General features: G+C 38.0%; 1 protein-coding gene across 2 annotated transcripts; it reads left to right on the top strand.

The window, feature by feature from the left end:
• Window positions 1–833: 833 nt before the first annotated feature.
• Window positions 834–24,402, top strand: LOC306861938 (inactive tyrosine-protein kinase PRAG1-like). Of its 2 annotated transcripts, none has more exons than XM_079404442.1 (8): window positions 834–955; window positions 5,893–6,261; window positions 7,598–8,934; window positions 16,170–16,315; window positions 18,467–18,981; window positions 20,865–21,320; window positions 22,548–22,856; window positions 23,814–24,402. In XM_079404442.1, the coding sequence occupies exons 2-8, from the start codon at window positions 6,004–6,006 to the stop codon at window positions 24,183–24,185; spliced, it is 3,393 nt and encodes a 1,130-aa protein (XP_079260568.1). In that variant the 5' UTR covers window positions 834–955; window positions 5,893–6,003; the 3' UTR covers window positions 24,186–24,402. The 2 variants fall into 2 exon arrangements, with proteins under 2 accessions (XP_079260568.1, XP_079260569.1); XM_079404443.1 differs by lacking the exon at window positions 834–955 and adding an exon at window positions 5,164–5,284.
• Window positions 24,403–25,116: the final 714 nt, after the last annotated feature.

Here is a 25,116-nt window from a genome sequence, read left to right as displayed (position 1 = left end):
ACACAAATCCAAGAACTGCACACAAAATACAAAACACCTCACATCTCTTGCAAAACAAAGCACTGCATTCAAAAGATCACAAACACATCTCAAAAGCAAACATTTGAAAACACCTTTGCCAGAATATTAATTCCTGTTAGATTTGTGTGTGTTACAGAGAGAACTGTGTGTTGTGTTTTGCAAAAAGTGTTTTATGAAATTGAAAACTGAGTAGTGTCTGGTGACAAGTGAATATTTTGTGTGGAAGCAGTTGAAAAAAACTGTAACAGGAATTAATATTCTGGCAAAGGTGTTTGCAAATGTTTGCTTTTGAGATGTGTTTGTGATGTTTTGAATGCAGTGCTTCATTTTGCAAGAGATGTGAGGTGTTTTGTATTTTGTGTGCTATTCTTGGATTTGTGTGTAAAGTTTTGAAAAAAAAGAGGCAAAGTTTTGAAAATGTGTGAAAGCAGCTGAAAAAAACTTTAAAATGTTTAAAGATTAAAATGAAATGAATATATAAAATGTATATAATTAAAATTAATAAAATAAATTAGCATAACATTGTGTATGTGCACACTCACTCACTCACACACACACACACACACACACACACACACACACTCACTCACTCACTCACTCACTCACACACACTCACTCACACACACACACACACACACACACACACACACACACACACACACACTCACTCACTCACTCACTCACACACACACACACACACACACACACACACACAGAGTGAGTGAGTGAGTGAGTGTGTGTGTGTGAGTGAGGCTCCGCCCCCTCTGCAGGAGTTCCGGCGCTGCTCTGCTCTGCGTCGCTTCGGTCTGATCAGATCAGAGTCACGCAGCGCTGCTGTCGGTCGGTTTCTCCGCGTCTGTTCTCTGTGAATGAGCGGAATCACGTGTGTCTTCTGCGGGAATCTAGCGGCGGGATCGCGTGTGTTTCAGCGCAGGTAAGATCTGTTCTCGGGCGTGGATCGGATACATATTAAATCAGACTGGAGCTGTGATCTGGATCCGCTTTCAGAACCAGATTCAAACACGGGCTGATTTAATATGGACCGGATCAGTCTGGTTTATGTCGGCATTGGTTCATTCATTGGTGTGAAGCTGGGTTCTGACGCGGCTCGCCCTCGCGCTGGTTTAATGATGGTCTGATGTTCCTCTAAATCTTCTGTTTCCACATCACGCGCATTTCCATCTCTGATTATGACATGCTAGTTGTTCTAAACAGGTGTGAAACTGGATTGTGCAATATGATTATCAATTTACCATCATAGTTTCTGGCCCAAAATATTTGCTTATGACTAAAATCTGAATAAATTGCAATCTTCTTCAAACATTGAAAATCGCTTAGTTGTCATGTAGTTCATTTGTTTTCTCATTATACCACATTTGCACAAGTGTACAAACTAATAGTTTGGTGAAGCTGTGGTAAATTCTGGAAAAGTTCTATAAAATATCTGACCCTGCAGCACAAAAGCAGTCATCAGTAGCACAGGTATATTTGTAGCAATAGCCAACAATACATTGTATGGATCAAAATTATACATTTCTCTTTTATGCCAAAAATCATTAGGATATTAAGATCATGTTCCATGAAGATATTTAGTAAATTTCCTACCATAAACTTCATTTTTGATTAGTAATATGCATTGCTAAGAACTTCATTTGAACAACTTTAAAGGTGATTTTCTCAATATTTAGATTTTTTTGCTCCCTCAGATTCCAGATTTTCAAATATTGTCCTCTCCTAACAAACCATACATCAATGGAAAGATTATTTATTCAGCTTTAGATGATGCATAAATCACAATTTAAAAAAATGACCCGTCCAGTGTCACATAGTATCATAACCAGTCTTTTAGTTTTGAATCGATATGGTTCACACGGCTTCTTTAAGGAAGTGAAATGTCTAATTGGTGGATTCATATGGAATTTGAGGAATGCACGTAGCATGTTGGTTTATTCCATATTTTGGCTGGTTTGATTGGCAGTAAGAGTGTATTTAAACACATTTGACCATGTTTAAGTCTGATTGCACGGTAAATGCATGCGTCTCATCGGTTGCAGGTAAAGATTTGGTGTTTGACACTCGAGGGTTTAAAGCTCTCAGCAGAAGCACCCTTCCCCCTGAGCAATGTCTGAAGGCAAAACATTCATTGTTCACAAGTGCTCAAATGTTTTCAGCTGCTGCAGGAACAAAGAGCTTCTGCTTCTCCTGTTGTGTCTTGGGTTTTGACTTGTCAAACTTGTTGCCAGCGAGTCTAATGGCTCAACTGAGCAAACACAGAACGGCCGGCGACACTTCAACCTGCGGGCCATTATTTATCTGTCCTCACTTGCTCATAAACGTCAAGAAGCTTCTTGAAGATTAAGATCTGCTTCTGCAGTTTCCATCATGAAGTTCCTATCAGAATCAGCACTAAAGGAGCCATAGAAGAACCGTTTTGCCCTCTGAAGAACCAATGTGCATTGGAAAAGTTTCACTCTCTTTTCTCTTTTTTTTCCATTAAAGAACCTTTTGTGGAATGGAAAGGTTTTATGGGTGTCAAAGGTTCTTCATGGAACCTTAGTTGCCAATAAAGAGTGCATGTTAAAATTAATCGTATTTAAAGACTAAACTAAAGTGGTTCAGTCCATATGAAGGTGTGTGAATATAGATTTTGGGTGATATATGGAATATGCATGATATATTCACAATGATTTAACAACAAATATAAAATTAAGCACCATTTTTAAAGTGATTTTAGATTATTTTAATTTGCTTCTTAGTTGGCCGTGAAGTTTAAGAAGTCATTAGATTTCAGTATCTTTAGTTTTTCATCATCAGAATTCAGAAAGAGCTTTATTACCAAGTATGTTTGCACATACAAGGAATTAGTTTTAGTGTCATGAGCTTCCAGTACACAGAGACAACAACACAGATAATCAAATTGTATTGTATAAGCATGATATATTCACAAATTTTCGGTAAAAAAATAAGTGTAACGAACATTTTAATAATCCGAAGAACCTTTTTCCAACCTAAAAATCAACGTGTGTTGATCAAGTTTCATGGGTGTTAAAGGTTCTTCATGCAAGCATCAAATGCCAATAAACAGTCTTTGTTTTGAAGTCTTTAAATGCACGTTATCTTTGACATGCTACTTTAACATCCTTGAAATGTTTCCAGTGCATTTTGGTTGTTTTTGTAAAGCAAAAAGGTTCTTTGGGGAACCAAAATGGTTCTATGTATTAGTCTTTAAAACCCAAATAGTCTTCGACATGCAGCAAACGGACTAAAACAGAGCCACTGGTTCATCAGCCATTGATTGAGGGTCAGTTGACCTCGTCCATCTCCACTACACTTTCCCAGGCCACCAAAATTAGAGGCTCTTCTGTTCTTTCCATGTCAGGCTTCAGAAAGCGTTCTGGAAGGCCGTCGCGCCGGATCGTTCTCTGACGGGAGGAATGTGAGGAATGTAAAGAGGAGACTCGCACCACCGTGAGCTTTCACACCATAACAACGTCTAGCGCATCTTCTCGCCCGCCAGACACGAGCCACGGTGCGAAATCTCACAGATTTGTTTTCACTCTCTAGCAGATGAAGGCATTTCAGATATCTGAGCCACAGACAGAGCTGCTGTGCTGTCAGAAATGGAAAAAAAAACATCTTTATAGCCACATTCTCCATTTTGGCCAAAGTAAAATGAATTATTACCTGAGACCAATGATGGGTGGTAAGGTTTCAGTAATAATATTACAGTTACCATCCATAAAACAGCTCAACCCCTACTGATTTGAAATCCAATAATTCCTAGATCCAACATCCCTCTGATCCCGTTTTGTTTGTATAAAATCTTTTTAGAGAACGAAACATTTTCTTATGAACTTATATGATTTGTTTAGATAAAGTACATCCTGGAATATAATCGTATATGGGTAATAGAGAAATTAGAGCTGCAATTAGCTTCTACACATGATAATTAATGAGATTAATGCAACACTTGTATTTAAATGTTACTATTAATCACCACTGAGTGTTTGTAATAACGTCTGACTGCGATCCAATGGGCATTTTGGTCAAAATGATGACGCGGAAATATATTGTTAGTAACATTTTAGAAAAATGTTATGGTTAAAATATGCAATTAATGCAAACTTCTGTGGGGTGTGAAAGAAAAGTAATGTAGCTAGTAGTGCATCAGCTGCTCAGGTTCACGTATGCCGTGTTATTTGAAAAAGGTCACTTATTTCCTGTTTTAACCATCCGTGCCTTTAAATATAACAGCAACTGCTTCTGCGAATAGATTCCTGTATCAAACTGAGTCATTGTGCAACAACACATTTGCAAATGTGGTTTAGAAACTTGCTCGAGCCGCTCTCAGACTCCAGCACCTGCTGCTGCTTTTTTTTTGTTTTTAAAGAGCGTGTTTCTTAATTAAGAGGGATGAGTAAATGAGTCATGTGGGGAATTAATAATCTGAAAGATTTCTCAATCAAAAACAGACGCCATCTGGTGCCGTCCTGTGAAAACTACTAAACAAATGTGTTACAGTCATTAAATATTTGCATGATAATTTGCTGCATATTTCCAACTTTAAACAAGTTGCATGGACTATTTCTGGATCTTTCCGGCTACTGGTTGATGTTTTTAGGGAATTGATTTGGAAAGATCCAGATTTGGTCCATGCAACTTGTTTAAAGTTGGAAATGTGCAGCAAATTAAATTGCATGCATTTAAAGATCATAACACATTTGTTTAGAGGTACAGTCCAAACGAGGCAGTATAAATATGGCTTATATATTCCTCATGATCCTAACCATACATTTTAAATTATTTAATTTGCTTTATTTGGCTGTGGAGTTACAAAGATTCTTGTCTCACATCTTGCAATGTTTCAGCGTCTCTGATTTGAACCTCAGATTTGGAGCGTATCGCATTAAGATCAGTTTATTTGTGTTCAAACAGATTTTAACTTGTTTTTAAATTCTTGGATTTATAACTGTTAATCTATTTGGCCACAATGGCTGTTTGGCTGAAAATCATCTGCTTTAATTCACTCTCTAAAGCATTTCAACATACAAATAAATGTCAAATCTGAACAGCATTGTTTTAAGTGTTTGGTCCGGCTCTGCTGATATAGGTGCGCTGAAGAACTTATGTCGTGTTTGGACAGAATGAGTTTGTTTGGTTGAGTTTCATGAAGTGGGTGAGTAAGTCTTGCCAGAGGAAAGCTGTCTATGAAGGGAGGGACCAGGAACTGGAGAAGTGGATTTGCACCTTTTGTTTTTCACTAGTAAGCGTGAAGTACTTTCATCTGATTATTTAGGCCAAAGTCTCTTACACAAGTGCAAAAATACACCAGTTACTTGCAACAAAACATTGCAAAAAAACTGTAATGTTTTAATTAAATAAAGTCTCTTGATTGGGGGATATTCCTTAAAATTATGTCTTAATTAAGTAATAATAATTAGTGGGGTTGCAAAGAGGAAGAACATTTCTGGAAACTTTCAGAAAGTTAAAAAAATTACCGATAAATTACCAAAAAATCCTGATAAATTTCCCCAAAAATCCCGGAAAGTAAAAAAAAAATCCCGATAAATTACCCAAAAAAATCCTGATAAGTATCCAAAATGTTCTGGAAATGTTCTGCCTTTTTGCAGCCTTAATAATTAGTCGTGAGAAGTTAATTTCACTGCTAATATTTCTGTCAGTATTTCTCCCAGTTAAACCAAACTTATATGTTGGTGGTTTGTTGTGAAGTCCTTTGAGTTTCTGTGTGTTTGATGATTGTTTTAATAGCCATTAACATATGACCAATTCTCCAAATGCATGTGGTTTTTCTTGTCAAACACATACACCAGCATAACTCAAAATCATCTCAAATGTATCTTGTTTTCTCAGGTTTACAGGCTGCTGATCTCCTGTGCCACACACTATGACCAGACACCGTCGTCTGTTCTCAGCTTGAGTAGAGTAGAGTAGATCAGACGGAAGCTCGAGGTCTGTGTTAAAATGTCTGCGTGTGGAGAGTTTGCAGAGCACGTGTGGAAACCAGGCTTCTGTAAGAACTGCTTCCATCCACGAAGCGCTCACGGACAGACCGGCACAGCGGGCAGCGCTTGCGTCCGAACGAGTCTGATCGGGGAAGACGAGGATGGGGTGACGTCTCCCTCTCCGTATAGCAAACCCACCATCGCTGTCAGACCCACCATGATGAACATGGACGTCACAATGGAGGTCAAGACGGACATCAACATGAATACAGAACAGGTATCTCCAGGAATGCACTGAATTCATTGAGGGGATGAACTCTTAAAGGAACACCCGAAAATGAAAATCTGCTGAAAATGTGTTAATTCTCAGATCATCCAAGATTAGGATGAGTGTGTTTCTTCATCAGGTTTGTAGAAATGTGTCTCTGCATCAGTGTCTCAGCAATGGATGCTCTGCAGTGAATGGGTGCCGTCAGAATGAGAGTCCAAACAGCTGATAAAAACATCACAATAATCCACACCACTCCAGTCCATCAGTTAACATCTGGAGAAGACTAAAGCTGAAACAAATCCATCAAGACGTTTTTAACTAAAATACATTGAGTCCATAATCCATAATAACTCTTCCTCCAGTGAAAAAGTGTTCTGGTCTGAATCAGGAGAGAAATCTGCACAGATCAAACAGCATTTACAAGACAAAACAGCTCTAAACAAATATTTGTGTGGATTTTGATGTGAGAGACAACAGCAGATGGGCTTTTTCACTGGAGGAAGCATTATTATGGATTATAGATTCATATTTGAGTTAAAAAAAACGTCTTGATGGATTTGTTTCTTTTGTCTTCTCCAGATGTTAACTGATGGACTGGAGTGGTGTGGATTATTGTGATGTTTTTATCAGCTGTTTGGACTCTCATTCTGACGGCACCCATTCACTGCAGAGCATCCATTGCTGAGACACTGATGCAGAGACATATTTATACAAACCTGATGAAGAAACAAACTCATCTACATCATGGATGACCTGAGAATGAACACATTTTCATTTTTGGCTGAACTATTCCTTTAAGCTCTTGTTATGGTGTCAGTGTTCTCTAAGGCAGTGATATCTCTAAGGTGGGTTCATGTGGGTGGGGTTTAGTCAACATTCTCCAGTACATGGGTGGAGACTGGAATGTCTTTGTGAACGCAAGATAACAGATTGCCATTCATACTGTACAAGAAGGCAGTGATATGTACACATTTAGGCGGTTTAAACAAAGATAATTAGATCACCGCCAAGGGCATTGAATCATTTCTATGACAGACTATAAAGCAAACACATGGACACAGTCACATAAAGGTGTCTGTGGAGTCAAATAAGATGATTGATTAGTTATTTGTACCTGTGTGAATAATTGTCTGTGCAGTGCATTTATTGCATTGACATGCCTGTGAAATGTTGCCTGTTTATTCAGTGTGCTTGTTTGTTTACGCTTTGATTTTTTTTCTCAATGTGGGTTTCTTACATTTGCAAGTTGTTGAGTATGTATTTATAATAAGGTTTTTATTGTAAAACACAATGATCTAATGTTTGAATTCTTCCCAGACTTATGATTGCTTCTGTATCTTAGAACAACCAGAACACTTTTGTAGGACTGAAGAAAGCGCTGGATTTGGCTCCTCTGTACATCGATAGCAATGGATGTAATAAATCTCTCAGAGAAACCATAATACAAAACGGCATCTCCGGGAAGAAGTTCTCCCCAAATGTTTGTTCTCCCACTGGATTATCCAAAGACTGCATGATTGTCAGCAATATATTTATGAGTCAAGGAGATGGCTGCGTTCCCCACAGTCTGAAAACAAATGGGAACAGTGACTCCTATAGACCGATGACCAAGAGCACTTACGCCAGTGGAGATTCTTGTCTTTATAATGGGACTGGAAACAGTGATGGAGTTACGAGTCCTCTAAGGGGATCCGTAGAGGAAAGGCAAGCTAGAACCGCACCAGGGAATGTGGTTAACGGATCGTCCAATGAGACGCCAGGTACTTCACCGTCTCCGATGACTCCAGACTCCTTCCACGAAAGCCTATCAGACTCGTGCTCCAATCGAAGCAGCCTGGATTCGTTAGTGGGACTCCGGAGTCCTCAGAAGTCTTCAAGCGTTCAACCAAACGGGTTTGAGGAAAGCGAGCCGATCTACGCTGAGAGCACCAAGAGGAAAAGACGACTCAATGCTCGATCCGACGAGAAGGCTCCGCAATCCTCAGAGTCTGAAACCGAAGTCAATGTAAACGATAATCAAAGAGCGACTATTACCGTCGTCGCCGCCCATACTGAGGAAAACAACCGGACGTTTTACCTGAGCAGCCCAGATTCGGCTGTAAGCACCCAATGGACCCACTTCAGCCCAACCGTGCCCAAAGACCCATCAAGCCCGACGTTCGCTTGGCCAAGTGCTCCTGATTCCACCGAAACGACCCAACCCAAGCCTCAATCCAGTCCTCCGGTTCCTCCTAAGGTCAACGCCCGTCCTCCAAGACTTGGTACTTCCAGTCTCTCCTTACCGTTACCCGAGCTCAGCTTTCATGTGGTTCTTCCTCCAAACCAAGTGACCTCGCAAGTGGACACCAATGCTCATGCCGTCCGACAGAAGTCCAACAGCGCCAGGAGTCTGGAGGGATGTATTGACGAGGCAGAAGAGGAGGTCGAGTCCAAGAGATCGGGCTCTTGTGGTGGGTTGGGCGACTCCATCAATGCTCTTGCTGTTCCGTCCAGAGAATGGACGAGCGAGAGCAGTGCAATGCCAGGCACCGCCAACAAAAGCACCAGTCAAATGCCGGCAGAGGAGGGGAGAGCCAAAGAGACCATGCTCTTGAGCCCGTCTCCTCTCATCCACTCCAGTGAACCTAACACCAGCCGGGATCCCACACCGCCTCCGCCACCTCCCAAAAAACACCACCGGTGAGAGCTGCATCCTTATTTTATGCCGTTTGCCAAGATATTAATCAGTTGATCGTATCAATACTTATCCTTTGATGGAGCCAGATTAGTCTTGGTATTTGTGGTGCCCTCACTTGCTATGGTAAATATGAGTTTCCTAGTCATTTTTGGACATGGGTTAAGGTTAGGACACGGGCTTGGACATGAATTGGCTCTGAAGTTGGATTTACAACTGGGAAACCTGGAGATAATTATGATACGCCAGACTAAACTTTATACGTAATTGCAGGTTGAACATCTACTTCATATTTACATTTACATCTAGTTGGTTGTCAATGAATGGGACGCTACATTTTATTTAAAGTCTGGTGGATTTTGATTAAATATCTTCAGTGCATTTTGGCTTTAATGTAGCTTCCCCAAGAAATTGGCAATAATTAATCTGGGATCCTCCATTTTTGTTATTGCCAGAAACGAAGCACTTGAATGCAGTAAACAAGTAAATATGACTTCAGAAGTGGGAATTAGGAAATTTCCAATAGTGCATGAAGCACTAGTAAGTGCAAAGAGCCAAATATGTTGTTTTTTTATAGTTTGCCTGACCAGGTCATTTCAATGAATTTAAAAGCTCTTATAGTAAGAAAAAAAGACCTGTGGCAAATAATGTGTGGAAATTGGACATGAGCTGTCTCTCAAGTCATATTTACGACTGGGAGATAGTTTTAATACCACTGTTTTTGAGTTGGGAGGATGACACTTTAAATGTAGTGATTGGTTAGTTTTATAAGTGTTTTCCTCCGAATAATATGTAAATAACCATTTTATGCATGTTGTATGTATTTTACGCTGCATTTATTTGACTGAAACTTCAGAATCGCTGGCTAACAATAGTTGGTTGTAAATTAATGGGAAGCTACTGTTGGATTTTGACTAAATATCTTCAATACATTTTGGCTTTAATAAGGTTTCCCCAACAAATCGGCAAGAATAAACCTTGGGCCTGTTTCATAAAACAAGTTTACCAAATAAGCCAGGTTTATTTGGTAAACTTGTTTTATGACACCAGCCCCTGATGTACTCCATTATCCTGTTTTCCCAACAACAAAGCACTTTCCAGTAATTTCCAATAGTGCATGAAGGCGAAGCTGTCTGGTGTTCCTAACCAGGTTTCAATGAATTTAAAAATGTATTGGTCCTGAGTTGTGGTGTTAGTTTGTCACTGATTAGTCTGATCTCTAGTTTCATATTGTGATGGATTCATTGAGATATTCAGTGTCTTTGGTTTTGCTTTCTTGTATTGGCTCATAATTGACCTTAATCAGGTGATGTGATTCGTTGAGCTCAGTGGTTTACGGAGATGAAGTGTTTATTTTGGTGCATTTGTTTCACTCTGGTTCTCTCTGAATGAAGGTGATTGTTGTTTGTGTCTGGACTCGTGAGTTTTAGGCTGGTCTCTCTGTTGTTTGTTTGCACTGAGTTTTATCAGTCCTTCATTCAGCCATTATAGAGACGATATCAAGTGCAGATCTGTTCACGCCGCTCTGAATGTGACGCCTGTTCATCAGTGCCATTGGATTCATTTATTCTGCTGTAACCACGTTTAACATTTTCTGTAAATAGAGGGCTTGTCTTATCGACACGCCAGCACTGAATCTGTGTTTGATTGCTGTTGGCCTTTAGTTCATTTAACACTTTGTCTGATTGAACTTTATCTGCTTACGCTGTTAACCCTCCTAACATGTACACTGTTTTTGCATACAAGAATCATTATTTTATAAAACCGTCATAACTTAATATTTTTCAGCTAAAAACATATTGTATCTGATCAGCAACTTCTCAATAGTGAGCGAATGTGAAAAAAATAAAAATAAAAGTTTTGCATATTATTGCATGCACCCCTTTTGTATTAATTAAAAAATATGAAATTCTTTGAAACTTCAAAGTACACATGAACCACTCCAAAAAACTAATATATATATATATATATATATATATATATATATATATATATATATATATATATATATATATATCTCTTTCATTTTATTTGAATATATTATTGAATGTAATTTATAAGAACATATAATCTGAGAATTTCAAGTGTTAACAACATTGGAATTAATAGAATTTAATTAAATCAAAGAAAATAAAATGCATTTTACTTGCATAAACTTACTTAAATTTCACTGCTGGTTATACTCTGTATAATTGTGTGTGAGACGAATAAAAAAATCTTGAATAAACCTTAATTTTCAGATGAAAAAGGATACGTTTTTTATGCTGCAATGGTTCGTCAACAGACTTCAGTCCAACAGTGTGCGAGATATGGGGAAAATAAATATATTTTACAGAAGTTTTTGACACTATTATACCTTCATAGATAATCTTACAAAACGTTTTGACACTAATGGTGTTCCATACATACCTGAGTCAAAATGACCCAATCTTTTAAAAATAAGTGTAAAAAATAAATAAATTTTTTTGATGGTCTTAAAGCAATTGCAATGTTTTATAGTCTTAAAACCATGCATGTTTTAGAAAAGTTTCTCCATGTCTTGTGATATAAGGGTTAGGATGCAGCTGGTCGTGTTCAGAGCTGAAATTAAACGTTAACCGCTTCATCTTTATAGAAGCGTACGCTGGATCAGCTCTCTGTTTCCATTAGCGTGAGCTTTTATTTGTTCTCATGTATAACTGACTCACAGGAACATCTCAGGCCCAGAGTCACATCACCAAAATAACGTGTGCTGAGATCGTCTGTTGCTGAGCTCCGGATGAGGAGTCAATAAACACTCGTATCTGAGCATCAGCCACGTTCAAAGCCGCGATCTGCTGTTTATACCTTCATCGCTGCGGTTTGTGGTTATTAAAAGTGCTGCTACTAGCTGAACCAAACCAAGATAGAAACCAAGAACCATCATCAGATACAGGAGACTGCATTGAAAAAATATTTAGAAACTATTTTTACTCAGACATAGGACGTAAATTTCACAATTGCTTAGAAAGAAACATAAATAACACATTGAATTATATGTGAAATCTGAAGTAGACTAAAATAGTATTTTTTGTGAAACATACTCCTATTTTTTAGATGTGCAAAAAGATATTTTCACAATCCAGTCAGTCGGTTAAAATGTAATGATGCAGGCTTTCCAAACTGTTTTTTTAGGAGTTGATGAAATCCTGAAAATATCCATTTAAATTGAATAAATAAAACGCTAATACTGGAAAATTGTTTAAATAATTGATTTGTTTTAATACATAAAATGTATAAAGAATTTAATATATTTTAATATTGTATTTAACATTATACATTTTTAGTAGTATTTAATATATAAAAATATATTCAATATTTTAAATTTTTATACATGTAAAATCTATATATAATATTTTCATATTGCATTAAAATATTTAATATGTAAATATTTTAAATTATTTTTTTCTTTTTGTAATATTCAGTATAGTATTAAATATAATAAATATATTAATGTATTTAATATGTTATTGTATTATAATATTAAATATTTATAATGTTTTTTAATCATATTTAATGTTATACTAAAATATATCATATATTAAATAAAATATTTAAGTGTAAAAAAAATAAAAAAAAGGTCTCTCCATCATCCTGACCCGTCCTTAGAGACTAGTTGAGTCCAGGTACCCTGGTCATTAGCTGGTTATTATTATTGGCATACTGTAGTACGGTAAGGCGATACACCCGTGCTCAGTCGAAGCGTGCAGAGACTCGTCTGCTCCGGCTGCTGACGCTCTTCATGAGATTAGTTTGTGCTTTGGTGGAGTCAGAAACAGAAGTTCTCACTGTTTCCATAACAAATACTAAATGTGCTCCAGTGTCGGCAGATGAATCCTTAATGCCCTGGAAACACGTTATTTAAAGAGAAGCAGTATGCAAATCTGTCTGTTTTACATGTTGTGAGTGTATCTCATCTTCAGTGCGGATGTAAATATAAATGTCCAGGGATTCTCAAACGCTTCATTGTTAATATGAAGTTCATATTTCAATAATTTAACAGCACATTCAAAAGATTCTCTGATGTAGTTCAATGGTCACATGACATTCACGTCAACAAATATTTAATATTTTTTTAGGAAGTGCCTCTTTGTTTTTGTCTCAACATTTATTTATAATTTTTTTTAATATTTTTAACATTTTATTAAGTTTGATGGTTACTTTCAAATAACTTTAGATTTTTTTTAATTGTATGCTTTTATTATTTTATTAATTTGTGCTTTGCTTTAAACTTTAGACTTAATTGTATTTTTTTATTCATTTGTATTTTTTTAAACATTTATTTTATTTTTACGTTTTTATTAATTTATTTGTTTTAAATTAATTCTTTTTGTTTTATTTAAATTTTAATTTATATTAATTTGAGTTTATTTTAAACTCTTTAATTGTATTATTTCATTTGAATTTTACTTTAAATAATATTTTATAATTTGATTAATTATTAGCTTTTCATCACCTCTGTTTGGGGAAGCTGCTTTAACCCATTGTTGAGGAACAGAGAGAGTAAATGGGTGAAGTTATGAACTCATCTAATGAATCATTTATGGAGCAGATGGTTCACAAATCTGCTTTTTCCAGCAGGACAAGCATAAGCTGCGGTGATTATGGATATTAAAGCGTGATGGTGGTCTGTAAGCGCAGGTGTTGAGATGTTCTGATGTTTCTCAGTCGTTCCTCTGAGCTTCGGTCGAGCTGAAGAAGCTTCTGGAGCAGAGGAACAGATGATCTGTGCCTCGAGTGTTTGCTTCCATGCCTCGGGTCAGAGATGATGATACCAGATCAGAACGAACACACACACACACACACACACACACACTCAAATAGACGCGGTGATTCACACTCAGACGCTGATGATCCTTCAGTCCGGCTGGTTCTGAGGTGAGTGACGGCTGTGTGTTTCACTCAGGTCCTGTAGTGTGTGTGTGGTAAGCATGTGGAAAGGTCACGATGTGCTGCATGCTGCTGTGTTTGTGTAAATGTCTGTGTTTGAGCGCGTGTCTGTACGATGCACTTCAGATCCGCAGAAACGCGTGAAAATCAGGGAAACCGAGGTTCCAGATCCGCTGGAAAGATGCAAATCAATGATACAAGATCAGCCAAAGATGAGCTTTCCTGGACTGAACTGCTCTATAGGGACAGAACTCTTTTTTTTAAACTCCTATATATATATATATTTTAATTTTTTTAAATAATATATGACCCTGGAGCACAAAAGCAGTCATCAGTAGCACAGGTATATCTGTAGCAATAGCCAACAATACATTGTATGGGTCAAAATTATACATTTCTCTTTTATGACAAAAATCATTAGGATATTAAGATCATGTTCCATGAAGATATTTAGTGAATTTCCTACCGTAAATATATCAAAACTAGTAATATGCATAGCTAAGAACTGCATTTGAACAACTTTAAAGGAGATTTTCTCAATATTTAGATTTTTTTGCTCCCTCAGATTCCAGATTTTCTAATAGTTGTATCTCAGCCAAATATTGTCCTATCATAATATACAATATTTAGTATAACAGTAAATATTATTACGGAGTGATAGTAAGTGCAGATAGCTCTTTTTGTTGGCGCAGGCCGTTTACATTAACTCCGCCCACTAACGTGTGATTGGCTGCACAACACTACAGAAGACAGCAGTTTAACAACAGCTCCAGTGGCTTTGATGGTAAAACACGTACCCAAGTCTTTTTGAATAAATCGAGTCTACCTTTTGCTGGACGACTTTTCCTCCCTTTTCAGATCTCATATCACATCGGAAAGGCATTTATTTTGAATAAAAATTAAGGAAATAATCAAAAGGTTGAAAATAAAGTATCGGGTAGATGTAGGGAGGGCTTTATTGTCCCAAAAATGTGGCATCTATTTGAAATAATTTGAATTAAAATTATAATTTAAACTATACGTTTTTATTGCATACTATTTTATAATGTACTACAATACTGAGGTGCATATAATTGCCACTATTTGAATTTAAGTAGTATAAATAGCAGATATTTTAACATGGTATAAGTCGAATCTATAGCTATTTGCACCTAGTATAAATAAGTGTAAGTTTGGTACTGGTGTTTAACACACACACACACACACGCACACACACATACACACACACACACACACACATACACACACACACACACACAGCAGGTCATCTGTAAGTGAGACACTCATGTTTGTCCTCCAGAGATACATGGCAGGAGTTTATAGATTCAGAGTCTCAGGAAACACAAGACGACACACACACACACACACACACACACACAGAGGAAGGGCTGCTGTTCTACTTATAGAGCGGCTCACCGCACAGAATCATGAGTGTGTTTGTTGATCTTGTTACTTTGTTTTAGAGCGCTGCTGAATGCCGCATTCTGATTGGCTGACAGGTGTTTCAAGTCTTTAGTCATTATTATTGGCTTTATGTAAGCAGCACACCTTTATGGTATGTTCTCATTTAAATAAACGTGTGTGTGTGTGTGTGTGTGTGTGTGAAAACAGGCTTTGGTCTCATGAAAAACTGTGGTTTTGAGGCTCAAATGTGCTTCCTTCATTTGTTCACTTCACTTCTGTGTGTGTGTGAATCTGACCTGTGTGTTTAGTTCAGAGGAAGCTGCGGTGCTTCATCACAGATCATCAGGTGTGAGTGTTTGACAGGGAGAGACTGATCTCAGGTCTGCTTTAACCCAAGGAGACGGAGACGTGTGACGGTCAGTTTGACGTTCTTCTGTGATCTTCATTGGTCAGAGACTCGAAACTCTGTTGTTTTCTTTGTGCATCACTGATGTGTTTGTCACTGCGTTCGGGAGTCAATCGTGTTCCTGTACTTGATTTTTCATGTGCTCTTTTCTAATGCACTTGGGTTTTCAGTACACAGATTTACAGCTTTTCTCTCTGTTTTTGGTAATATTTGTTAATAATGTAAAACATATATATATATAGCAGCTCTAGTGTCCAGCATGGTTTTCAGATGTGAACATCCATTGTTTGAGAGATTTTCAGCCCTGATTGAACCAAGTTTCTCTTTACCATAAATGACATACGAGAGAGAGAGAGAGAGAGGTAATGATGTAATGACACAGCGAGGGAATTCACTTCACTTCTGTTCCTTCAGTTTTTCCCACAAACCTCTTCATATCATGAGTTTGAACAGCTGAAGAGTACAAACCTGTGTGTGTTTGTGTGATATATGACTGTATGTGTGCGTTTGTGTTGTCTGCAGGGTGTGTAACCGTCTGAGTGGCAGTAATATGGATCTGGAGCGCATTGGTCAGCAGGGGTCAGTGGAGAATCTCAGCCAATCACTGCGAGGACTGAACTGCTGCACCAATGCATCCAGCGACAGCCTGCAGGCGCTCTCCGACACCGGTGAGTTACACACGGACGCTCTGTTCATTTATTTGTTTGTTTTATTTATTAATTAAATTTTTTTATTACTTAATGTTTATATTTTGTTATTTATTCATTTTATTCATATATATTTATTAAAAAAAATTATTTAATTAACACAAAACCGATAAACACAAAAGGCTTTTAAATATTTTTTATTCACAATTTCTGCCTGATTCAAAATTTTTAGAGCTTAGCATAATTAGTAAAATATTATTCATTATAAAACACCTATTCAGCTTTAAAAATGGTTATTTTAAGACTTTAAATCATTTTAAGTCATGCACAAGCTCTTCCAAACGCTGATGCATGTATTCTTTATCAATACAGCTGTCCCAGAATGCATTGCAACAGGCTCTTATATGGCAGATGGAGTTGAGGGGAAAAAATAGGTCTAATAAAAATGTACTATGTTATGTCATGTTTGTGTGTATATCTGTGCTTATTTAGTCATTAGATTGAGAATAGAGTTTGAATGAGTCTCATGTGGTTTAATTTGAGTTTGATGCTGTCTCTGAAGGGAAATTCCTGTGTAGGCAGCAGAGGGATGTTCACTAGGGTTTGAAACTGAACTGAAGTCTATAAACAGACTGTGTTATTGTAAATGAAACTTCCTTTCCTGATAATCAGCGGTGATGAGAAAGGAACATCAGACGCCACTCTTCCTCCTGATCTTCAGGCTCACGGCTGTGATAGGCTGTCGTACTGTAGGTGTATGTAGTGTGTTCCCATAATTCACCAGGGCACAGAGATAATGGAGGGTTAAATAGAGGAAATCAGGGTTTGTGTTTATCACAGGGCGTTTTCTGATGGTTTCCCTCATGAAGTCACTGATCTTCATCTGCAGGCCTTCATTAATGCGTCACAAACCACGGAGAGACTCTATGAAAGACTCATGGTGGTGGAGTGTGTGTTTGTGTGTGTGTGTGTGTGCATGAGTGACTGTATGTGAGTGTGCGAGTGAGTGTGTCAGTGTGCTAGTGTTGAGAGTGCACGAGCGAGAGTGTGAGTGAGAGTGCGCAAGTGTGTGAGTGTGCATGTGAGAGAATGCGAGTGAGTGAGTGAGTGAGTGAGTGAGTGAGAGCAATAATAATTAGTTACAATTATAGTGCTTTTCTGGGTACTCAAAGCGCTACTCAAAGACTGTGATTGAGTGAGGAGTGAATGCGTGTGTGAAGTGAGTGAGTGTGCGACTGCAAATGTGAGAGTGCGAGAGCGAGTGTGAGAGCGCAAGTGTGTGCGAGTGAGAGTATGTTAGTGCAAGTGTGAAAGAGTGCGAGCGAGTGAGTGTGCGAGAGCGCAAGCGTGTCAGTGTGCGAGAGCACGAGTGTGTGTGAGTGAGAGTGTGAGAGCGCAAGTGTGTGCGAGAGAGAATGTATGTTAGTGCGAGTGTGAGAGTGCATGTGAGCAAGTGTGCGAGAGCGTGAGCGAGTGTGAGTGCTTGTGAGTGAGTGTCAGAGTGTGAGAGTGAGTGCGTGTGAGAGTGCATGTGAGCGAGTGTGCAAGAGCGTGAGCGAGTGTGAGAGTCAGAGTGTGAGTGCTTGTGAGTGAGTGTCAGAGTGTGAGAGTGCAAGAGTCAGTGTGAGTGCGTGTGAGCGAGTGTGCTAGTTGAGAGTATGAGAGTGCAAGTGTGAAAGATTGCGAGTGAGTGTGAGAGTGCGAGTATGAGAGTGAGTGTGTGAGAGCAAGCGTGTGAGTGTGTGTAACCGTGAGTGTGTGCAAGTGTGTATGTGTTGTATTCGAATACAGAAACCGAAATGAGGAACATTTTCATTTCCACTGATTGTCTGACAGGAATTATTTAGAAATTAATCACAATCATATGATTCACTGATACCGAACTCTGATTATGAGTCTGATATCGAGCAGATCTTTCAAACTTACATTCAATTCAGTATTTTATTTATATATATATATATATATATATATATATATATATATATATATATATTCGCTGCTGCTTGTTTTGTGTACATTTCTTTGTCAATGTTGTATAAACATTGTATATATAAATTATGTATTGTATAAATATTATGTAAACCCAGCCATTAATATAATTTTTTTCATTTCGACTAAAAGTAATTAACTATTTCTTCACCCTCTCTCTTTTCCTTTGATCATGTGATCTAGACTCCACCCTCCGCTCCAGCCCCTCCCCGTTCCCCAGCAGCCCGCTTGGCTCCGCCCCTTCGTCTCCACAGCCTGACACGTTTCCCTGCACCAACCTGGCCAATCAGCTCCAGCCGCCTCCATTACCACAGAAAAAGCTGGTGAACCGCACCACCTCGGCTCCGAGCGACTCGGGCGTCAAACCGCTCGCCTGCTCTCGCCCGCGTCTGGGGAACGTGACATCCTGCTCGTCTCCGCAGCTCAACACGCTGCATCTGCACGCACTTCTCAGGAACATGGACAGCCGCGAGGGCATCTACTCCAAACTGGGCGGCCTGTACGCCGAGTCTCTGCGGCGGCTAGCGATCAAGTGTGAGGAGCATTTCACCAGCGGCCAGAGGAACACACTGAGATTCAACGAGAGCAACTGGTCGCTCTTCAAACTCACCTGCAACAAACCCTGCTGTCTGTCTGGAGACGCCGTGTATTACTCAGCCTCCTGCGCGTCAGACACTCGCAACACATACGCCGTCAAGGTCAGAGAATATATATATATATATATATGTGTCCCTGGAGCACAAAAGTAGTCATGAGTAGCACAGGTATATTTGTAGCAATAGCCAACAATACATTGTGAAGTGAAGTGACATACAGCCAAGTATAGTGACCCATACTCAGAATTCGTGCTCTGCATTTAACCCATCCAACATGCACACACACAGCAGTGAACACACACACACAGCAGTGAACACACACACAGCAGTGAACACACACAGCAGTGAACACACACCCGGAGCAGTGGGCAGCATTTATGCTGCGGCGCCCGGGGAGCAGTTGGGGGTTCGGTGTCTTGCTCAAGGGCACCTCAGTCGTGGTATTGAGGGTGGAGAGAGCGCTGGACATTCACTCCCCCCACCTACAATCCCTGCCGGCCCGAGACTCGAACCCACAACCTTTGGATTACGAGTCCGACTCTCTAACCAACTTTTCAACTTCAACTTTAAAGGCGATTTTCTCATTTTTTTTTTTTCTTCTTCAACCCTCAGATTCCAGATTTTCAAATAGTTGTCTCTTGGCCAAATATTGCTCTATCTTAACAAACCATGCATCAATGGAAAGCTTATTTATTCAGCTTTCAGATGATGTATAAATCTCAATTTAACAAAACTGACCCTTATGACTGGTTTTGTGCTCCAGGGTCACATATATACTGTACTCTAGCCATCAAAGATTTGGAATAAATAAGGTTTTTTGAAAGAAGTCTCTTCTGCTCCCCAAAGAAGTCTTTACTGCTCAACAAACATTTCTGACTATTATCAATGTTGAACACAGTTGTGCTGCACAAAAAAAAAAAAAAAAAATATATATATACATATACATATATACATATATATATATATATATATGTATATATGTATATGTATATATATATATATATGTGTATATATATATATATATATATATATATATATATATATATATATATATATATATTATACGTATATGTGTATATATATATATATATGTGTGTATATATATATATATATGTGTGTGTGTGTATATATATATATATATATATATATATATATATATATATATATGTATGTATATGTGTGTGTGTATGTATATTGTATTATATTATATACAGGAATGAAAAATGCATAAACCAATATAAATTCTAGTGCCATTCATTATACACAACACCAAGCCTAGGCAAATTGACTTTTTTTTTTTTTTTTTTGTTAACAGCTGTTTATTGCATTTTATTTCTTGGAACAGTAGCACAAAACAAAAAACAACTGTACAAATTTAAAACCCACCCCTTGGTAGACTTAGAAATAAATAAATAAATAGCATAAAATAAATAATAATAATAAACACATTAATATTAATAGCTAAACAAATAACAATAAAATAGGCAAATTGACTTTTTAAATTAAATGTTTTTATTATTATTTATTTTATTCTTTCTTTCTTTATTTTTTTTTGCATTATTTGACTTGCCTCACAAAAGTGTGGGCTAAAAGATTAATTAATTAATATTTTTATTTATAATTGACATTATATTGATTAAAAGTGACAGTAAAGAAATATCATGTTAATAAAGATTTAAATTTCATTAATTTTTTTATTCTTTAAAGTATCCAGAAAAACTATATTTTTTTATAAAAATATAATGCAGCAAAATCTGTTTTCAGTAATAACCAATACTAATTGAAAGCTTTTAATTATAGATAAATGTTATTAATATTATTTCACAATATTATCAAATAAGTGCAGCCTTGCTGAACATAAAAGGCTTTATTTATAAATATTAAAAATTGTTAATTATTCCAAATATACATTTTATTTATGGTAAGGAAATTGTGTAAGTTGTGTATTGATATTTAACATCATAGCGTGTCTCTGTGTTGGTCAGATCTGTAAAGGCCAGGCTCCGGACAGTAACCAGGCTCATCTGTACGGTCTTTCGGTGCAGCAGAGCATCCCATCTCACTTCAGTCTGCAGCAGGACTGCGGTCACTTCATCGCCTGTGTGCCGCGGAGCATGTTACCCAGCGAGGAGAGCGGTCCGGCCGAGCAGGAGCGGGTGGTGGTGATCACCCGGGACGTCCCGCACCACAGCGTGGCGGATTTCGTCCGCGAGTGGGAGTCGTTCCACCGTGCACAGCCGGAGGTTTACGAGCGGCGTGTGTGTTTTCTGCTGCTGCAGCTGTGCACGGGTCTGGAGCATCTGAAAGCACACGGCGTCACGCATCGAGATCTGTGCATGGAGAACCTGCTGCTGGTGCAGCGTCCAGATCCACAGCAGCACAGCCTCCCGCGCCTCCTCATCAGCAGCTTCGCCAAAGCCAAGCGTCGCGACTCAGACCAGGTTATTATGAATCATTCTTATTAATAACATTTCATAATATTATTGTTTTTCCTAGAGGTCAACCGATAGTGGATTTTACCGATATCTAGGTTGGTCATTTTAATACTCGCTTAGTCACAAAAAAAAAAAGCCAAGCGTTGCCACTCGGGCGAGGTTATGAATAATTGTCATTAATGACATTTCACGATATTATTGTATTTACTTGAGGTCGATCGATAGTGGATTTTACAGATACCGATAGCTAGGTTGGACCACACCGGCCGATACCGATTAATCAACCGATAGGTTTTCAAATGATACTGAACGGAAACTAAAATAGTGCTCTACTATTTAAAACAAAAAGTACTGAACAATACTTTGTAAATGAATAAGTATTAATATTAATTATATATTGATCATTAAAGTTAGTTCATAGTTCATTAATGTTAACAAAACCAACTTCAAATTTAAAAATATATCAGTAAACTCTACTTTTATTCTACAGCTTGTATCAATGTTAGTTACTGTTACAAATGGACTCTTTATTGTAAAGTGTTACCATTTCATATCCAAAGATGGCCATCTTTAAATATTTACACACAGGCCATAGCATTGAAATGACATACATAAAGATATTGTATGTATACTCTGACAGTTTAACTGCTTCTATTCTAGAACACTTGATGATTATCTAATCAAAATAACATAAGATGGCAGTCACACACCGGGTTAGGGTTATGTATAATGACAGCGTAGCTTCAGCCGCTCCAGCAACGGACACAACCTGGAAAAGCTATCTGTATGAAGATTACATTTACATTTATCCATTTATTAATTTAGCAGACGCTTTTATCCAAAGCTTTTATCCAGATAACTGATAGTTCCACCAATCAACTATCAGTGCCGATTAATTAGCAAAACCGATACATCGGTTGACCTCTAGTATTTACTGTATTTTTGTTCAAGTAAATGCAGCCTTGTTGAATTTTAATGTTTTTTTTTCAAAAACATGTAAAAAATTATTATAAAATATAATTATTCCAAATTTACTCTACCAGTCAAAAGTTTTGAACAGTAAGAATTTTTACGTTTTTTAAAGAACTCTCTTCTGCTCACCAAGCCTGCAGTTATTTGATCCAAAGTACAGCAAAAACAGTAAAATAAATTTTGAAATACTTTTACCATTTAAAATAGCTGTTTTCTGTTTGAATATGTTTTAAAATGTAATTTCTTCTTGTGGTTTCAAAGCTGAAACGGCTCAATGCAGACGACTCATTTCTAAAGCGGGATCACGCCCGGCTCGCGCCTGAGATCGTCTCGGCTGCGCAGTACCGTAAATTTGATGAGTTTCAAACCGGCATCCTGATCTACGAGCTCCTGCACCGCCGTAACCCGTTTGAAGCCACGCCGGGCAAATGCGACTACAGATGCGACGAGCTGCCACCGATCCCCGCCGCCTCCATCTACTCACCTGGCCTGCAGAGACTGGCGCACCTGCTGCTGGAGCCCGACCCCGGACGCCGCATCCACATCCAGGACGCTCGGCGCATCCTGCAGGTAGTGTTAATTTCATCAGCTATTTTCAATTTTAGTCTTAGGGCCTTGTTTTGTGGCGTTAAAGGGGTCATCGGATGCCCATGTTGTATGAGTCTTTAGGGTATTAATGAAAAGTCTATAACATACAATGGTTAAAATTTCTCAATGGTAGTGTAAAACAACACCCCTTTTTACCCTCAAAAACAACTCCCTTCACAGCGAGCCGTTTCGGTGCATGTCCCTTTAAATGTTAATGAGCTCTGCTGACCCCGCCCCTCTCTTTCTCTGAGAGACTTTTAACTTTAGCCGCATTCATCGTGAAACTGGCTAACTAGCACATTATTAGGAAAGGCGATTTGCAAAGATTCATAAAAACCCTTATACTCACTTCTTCTGTTGCTGAAGCTGGATCACAAATTATTTGCGTGAACAGATGCATTTAGGCACATTCCCCTCAAAAGCAAATGTACATATATATACACTCACCTAAAGGATTATTAGGAACACTGGATCATCAGGAAATTGAACAGGTGTTCCTAATAATCCTTTAGGTGTGTGTGTGTGTGTGTGTGTAGAGTTCATTTGCAAAAACAGATAACAATGTTCAAAAATGTATTTCATTGTGCTTTCCAATTAATCTCAATCAAACTGCAGTTGGGTTATTTTGATTAGGTTAAAAAATAACAAAAATAACTAACACAATAAAACACAATAAAAACATGACAACATAATAAAACCTGATTTTTGAAAAAAAAAAAAAAACCCGGAGTTATGTTTTTGCAAGTAAATTCTTCATATGCATATATGTGTGTATATACCCCCAAACCCCCCTCCCGCTTCCGCGACCCATGTGTGTCTATATATGTATATGTATGTATAATGTCAGTCCCCCCAATGTTCAAGACATGGTTACGGCCTTGAACTTAAGTACAGTATTCCAGTAAAATTACTCAAGTATTTTACACCCCTGCTCTGCAGGCGCTGCTGTGGGGGCCTCGGCGGGAGCTACTGGAGCAGCCGTGGGTCTGTGGAGGAGGAGAAGGAGGAGGAGGCGCAGGAGGAGATGGGCGGAGGCTGGAGCAGCCGTGGGTGTGTGGAGGAGGTGGTGGAGGAGGTGGTGCAGGAGGAGGAGGAGGTGGGCGGAGGCTGGAGCCGAGGCACGACGGGCTGCTGAACTGGCTGGATGTGAAGCGCGCGCTGCTGATGATGAAGTTTGCCGAGCGCTCGCTGGAGCCAGAGAGGAACGCTGAGCTGGAGGACTGGCTCTGCTGTCAGTATTTCTCCAGCGCAAACCCCAAATCACTGTGTCAGACCTCAGAGCTGCTTTACAACCTGCGCCTCACGCACTGAGCAACAGATCAACACTGTTTGTCTGACTGTCAGATCAGACGCATTAAAACACTGTGTCCCCTTTACTGGAATCAAACACCAGCACAGAGGGACGAGCAGCGGCCGAGCACTCGTGTTTCCACATTCCACCGCTTCACTTCAGCTTCACTAATGTAGCTTTGCTTTCAGAGTGAAACTCAGCATGTCTGAAATGTACAGATCACTTTTCACCCCAAATTTAAAAGGGAATATATATATATATGTGTGCGTGTGGGTGTGTGTAAAAATGTAATTTTATGTAAATTTAGTATATATAAAATCGATAACTCGTGTTTTTAACTATTTTCAAAAATAATGTTTTTTTTCATTGTGCAATGTGCAGGTTATTTTGATTAGGTTAAAAATAACTAACTAATACAGCTAACTAACACAAAAACATAATAAAAAAAATGATTTTTGAAAATATAAAAAATTGAGTTGTGTTGCAAACTATGTTTAAGATTTTATTATATTGTGACTATTTTCATGAAAATGAAATACATTTATATATATGTATAAAACATGTATACATAAAAATAAGAATACATATTATACCTTACTATATATATATATATATTGGGTATAATATTATTTTGTATTATTATTTGCATGATTTAGGGTGTTTTACATCGAGTGTTTTCATGACAATTTCTGTGATGCAAAAAAATAAAAAATTCTCTTAGTACAAGAATGACAATCCTGTTATTTGGATGCAGTATTTTTTAAAGTTTATTTATTAAAATCAGAGTAAAAGAAGTAGTACGTGTTCTTACTGTAAATGTACTTTTTTTTTAATTTGGTTGTGGTAAAATGTATTTAAATGCCATTAAAATAATGTCACAATATAATACAATCTTTGCTGCTTTATTAGGAAATGATCTTTTGGTTTTGAGGTGAAGTGTGATCTGCAGTG

The sequence above is a fragment of the Barbus barbus genome, assembly GCF_936440315.1.
Source record: "Barbus barbus genome assembly, chromosome: 43".
In the NCBI taxonomy this organism is placed as follows: domain Eukaryota; kingdom Metazoa; phylum Chordata; class Actinopteri; order Cypriniformes; family Cyprinidae; genus Barbus; species Barbus barbus.
Note: the sequence above shows the minus strand (reverse complement) of the source record. Positions and strands in the feature narration are given on the sequence as shown.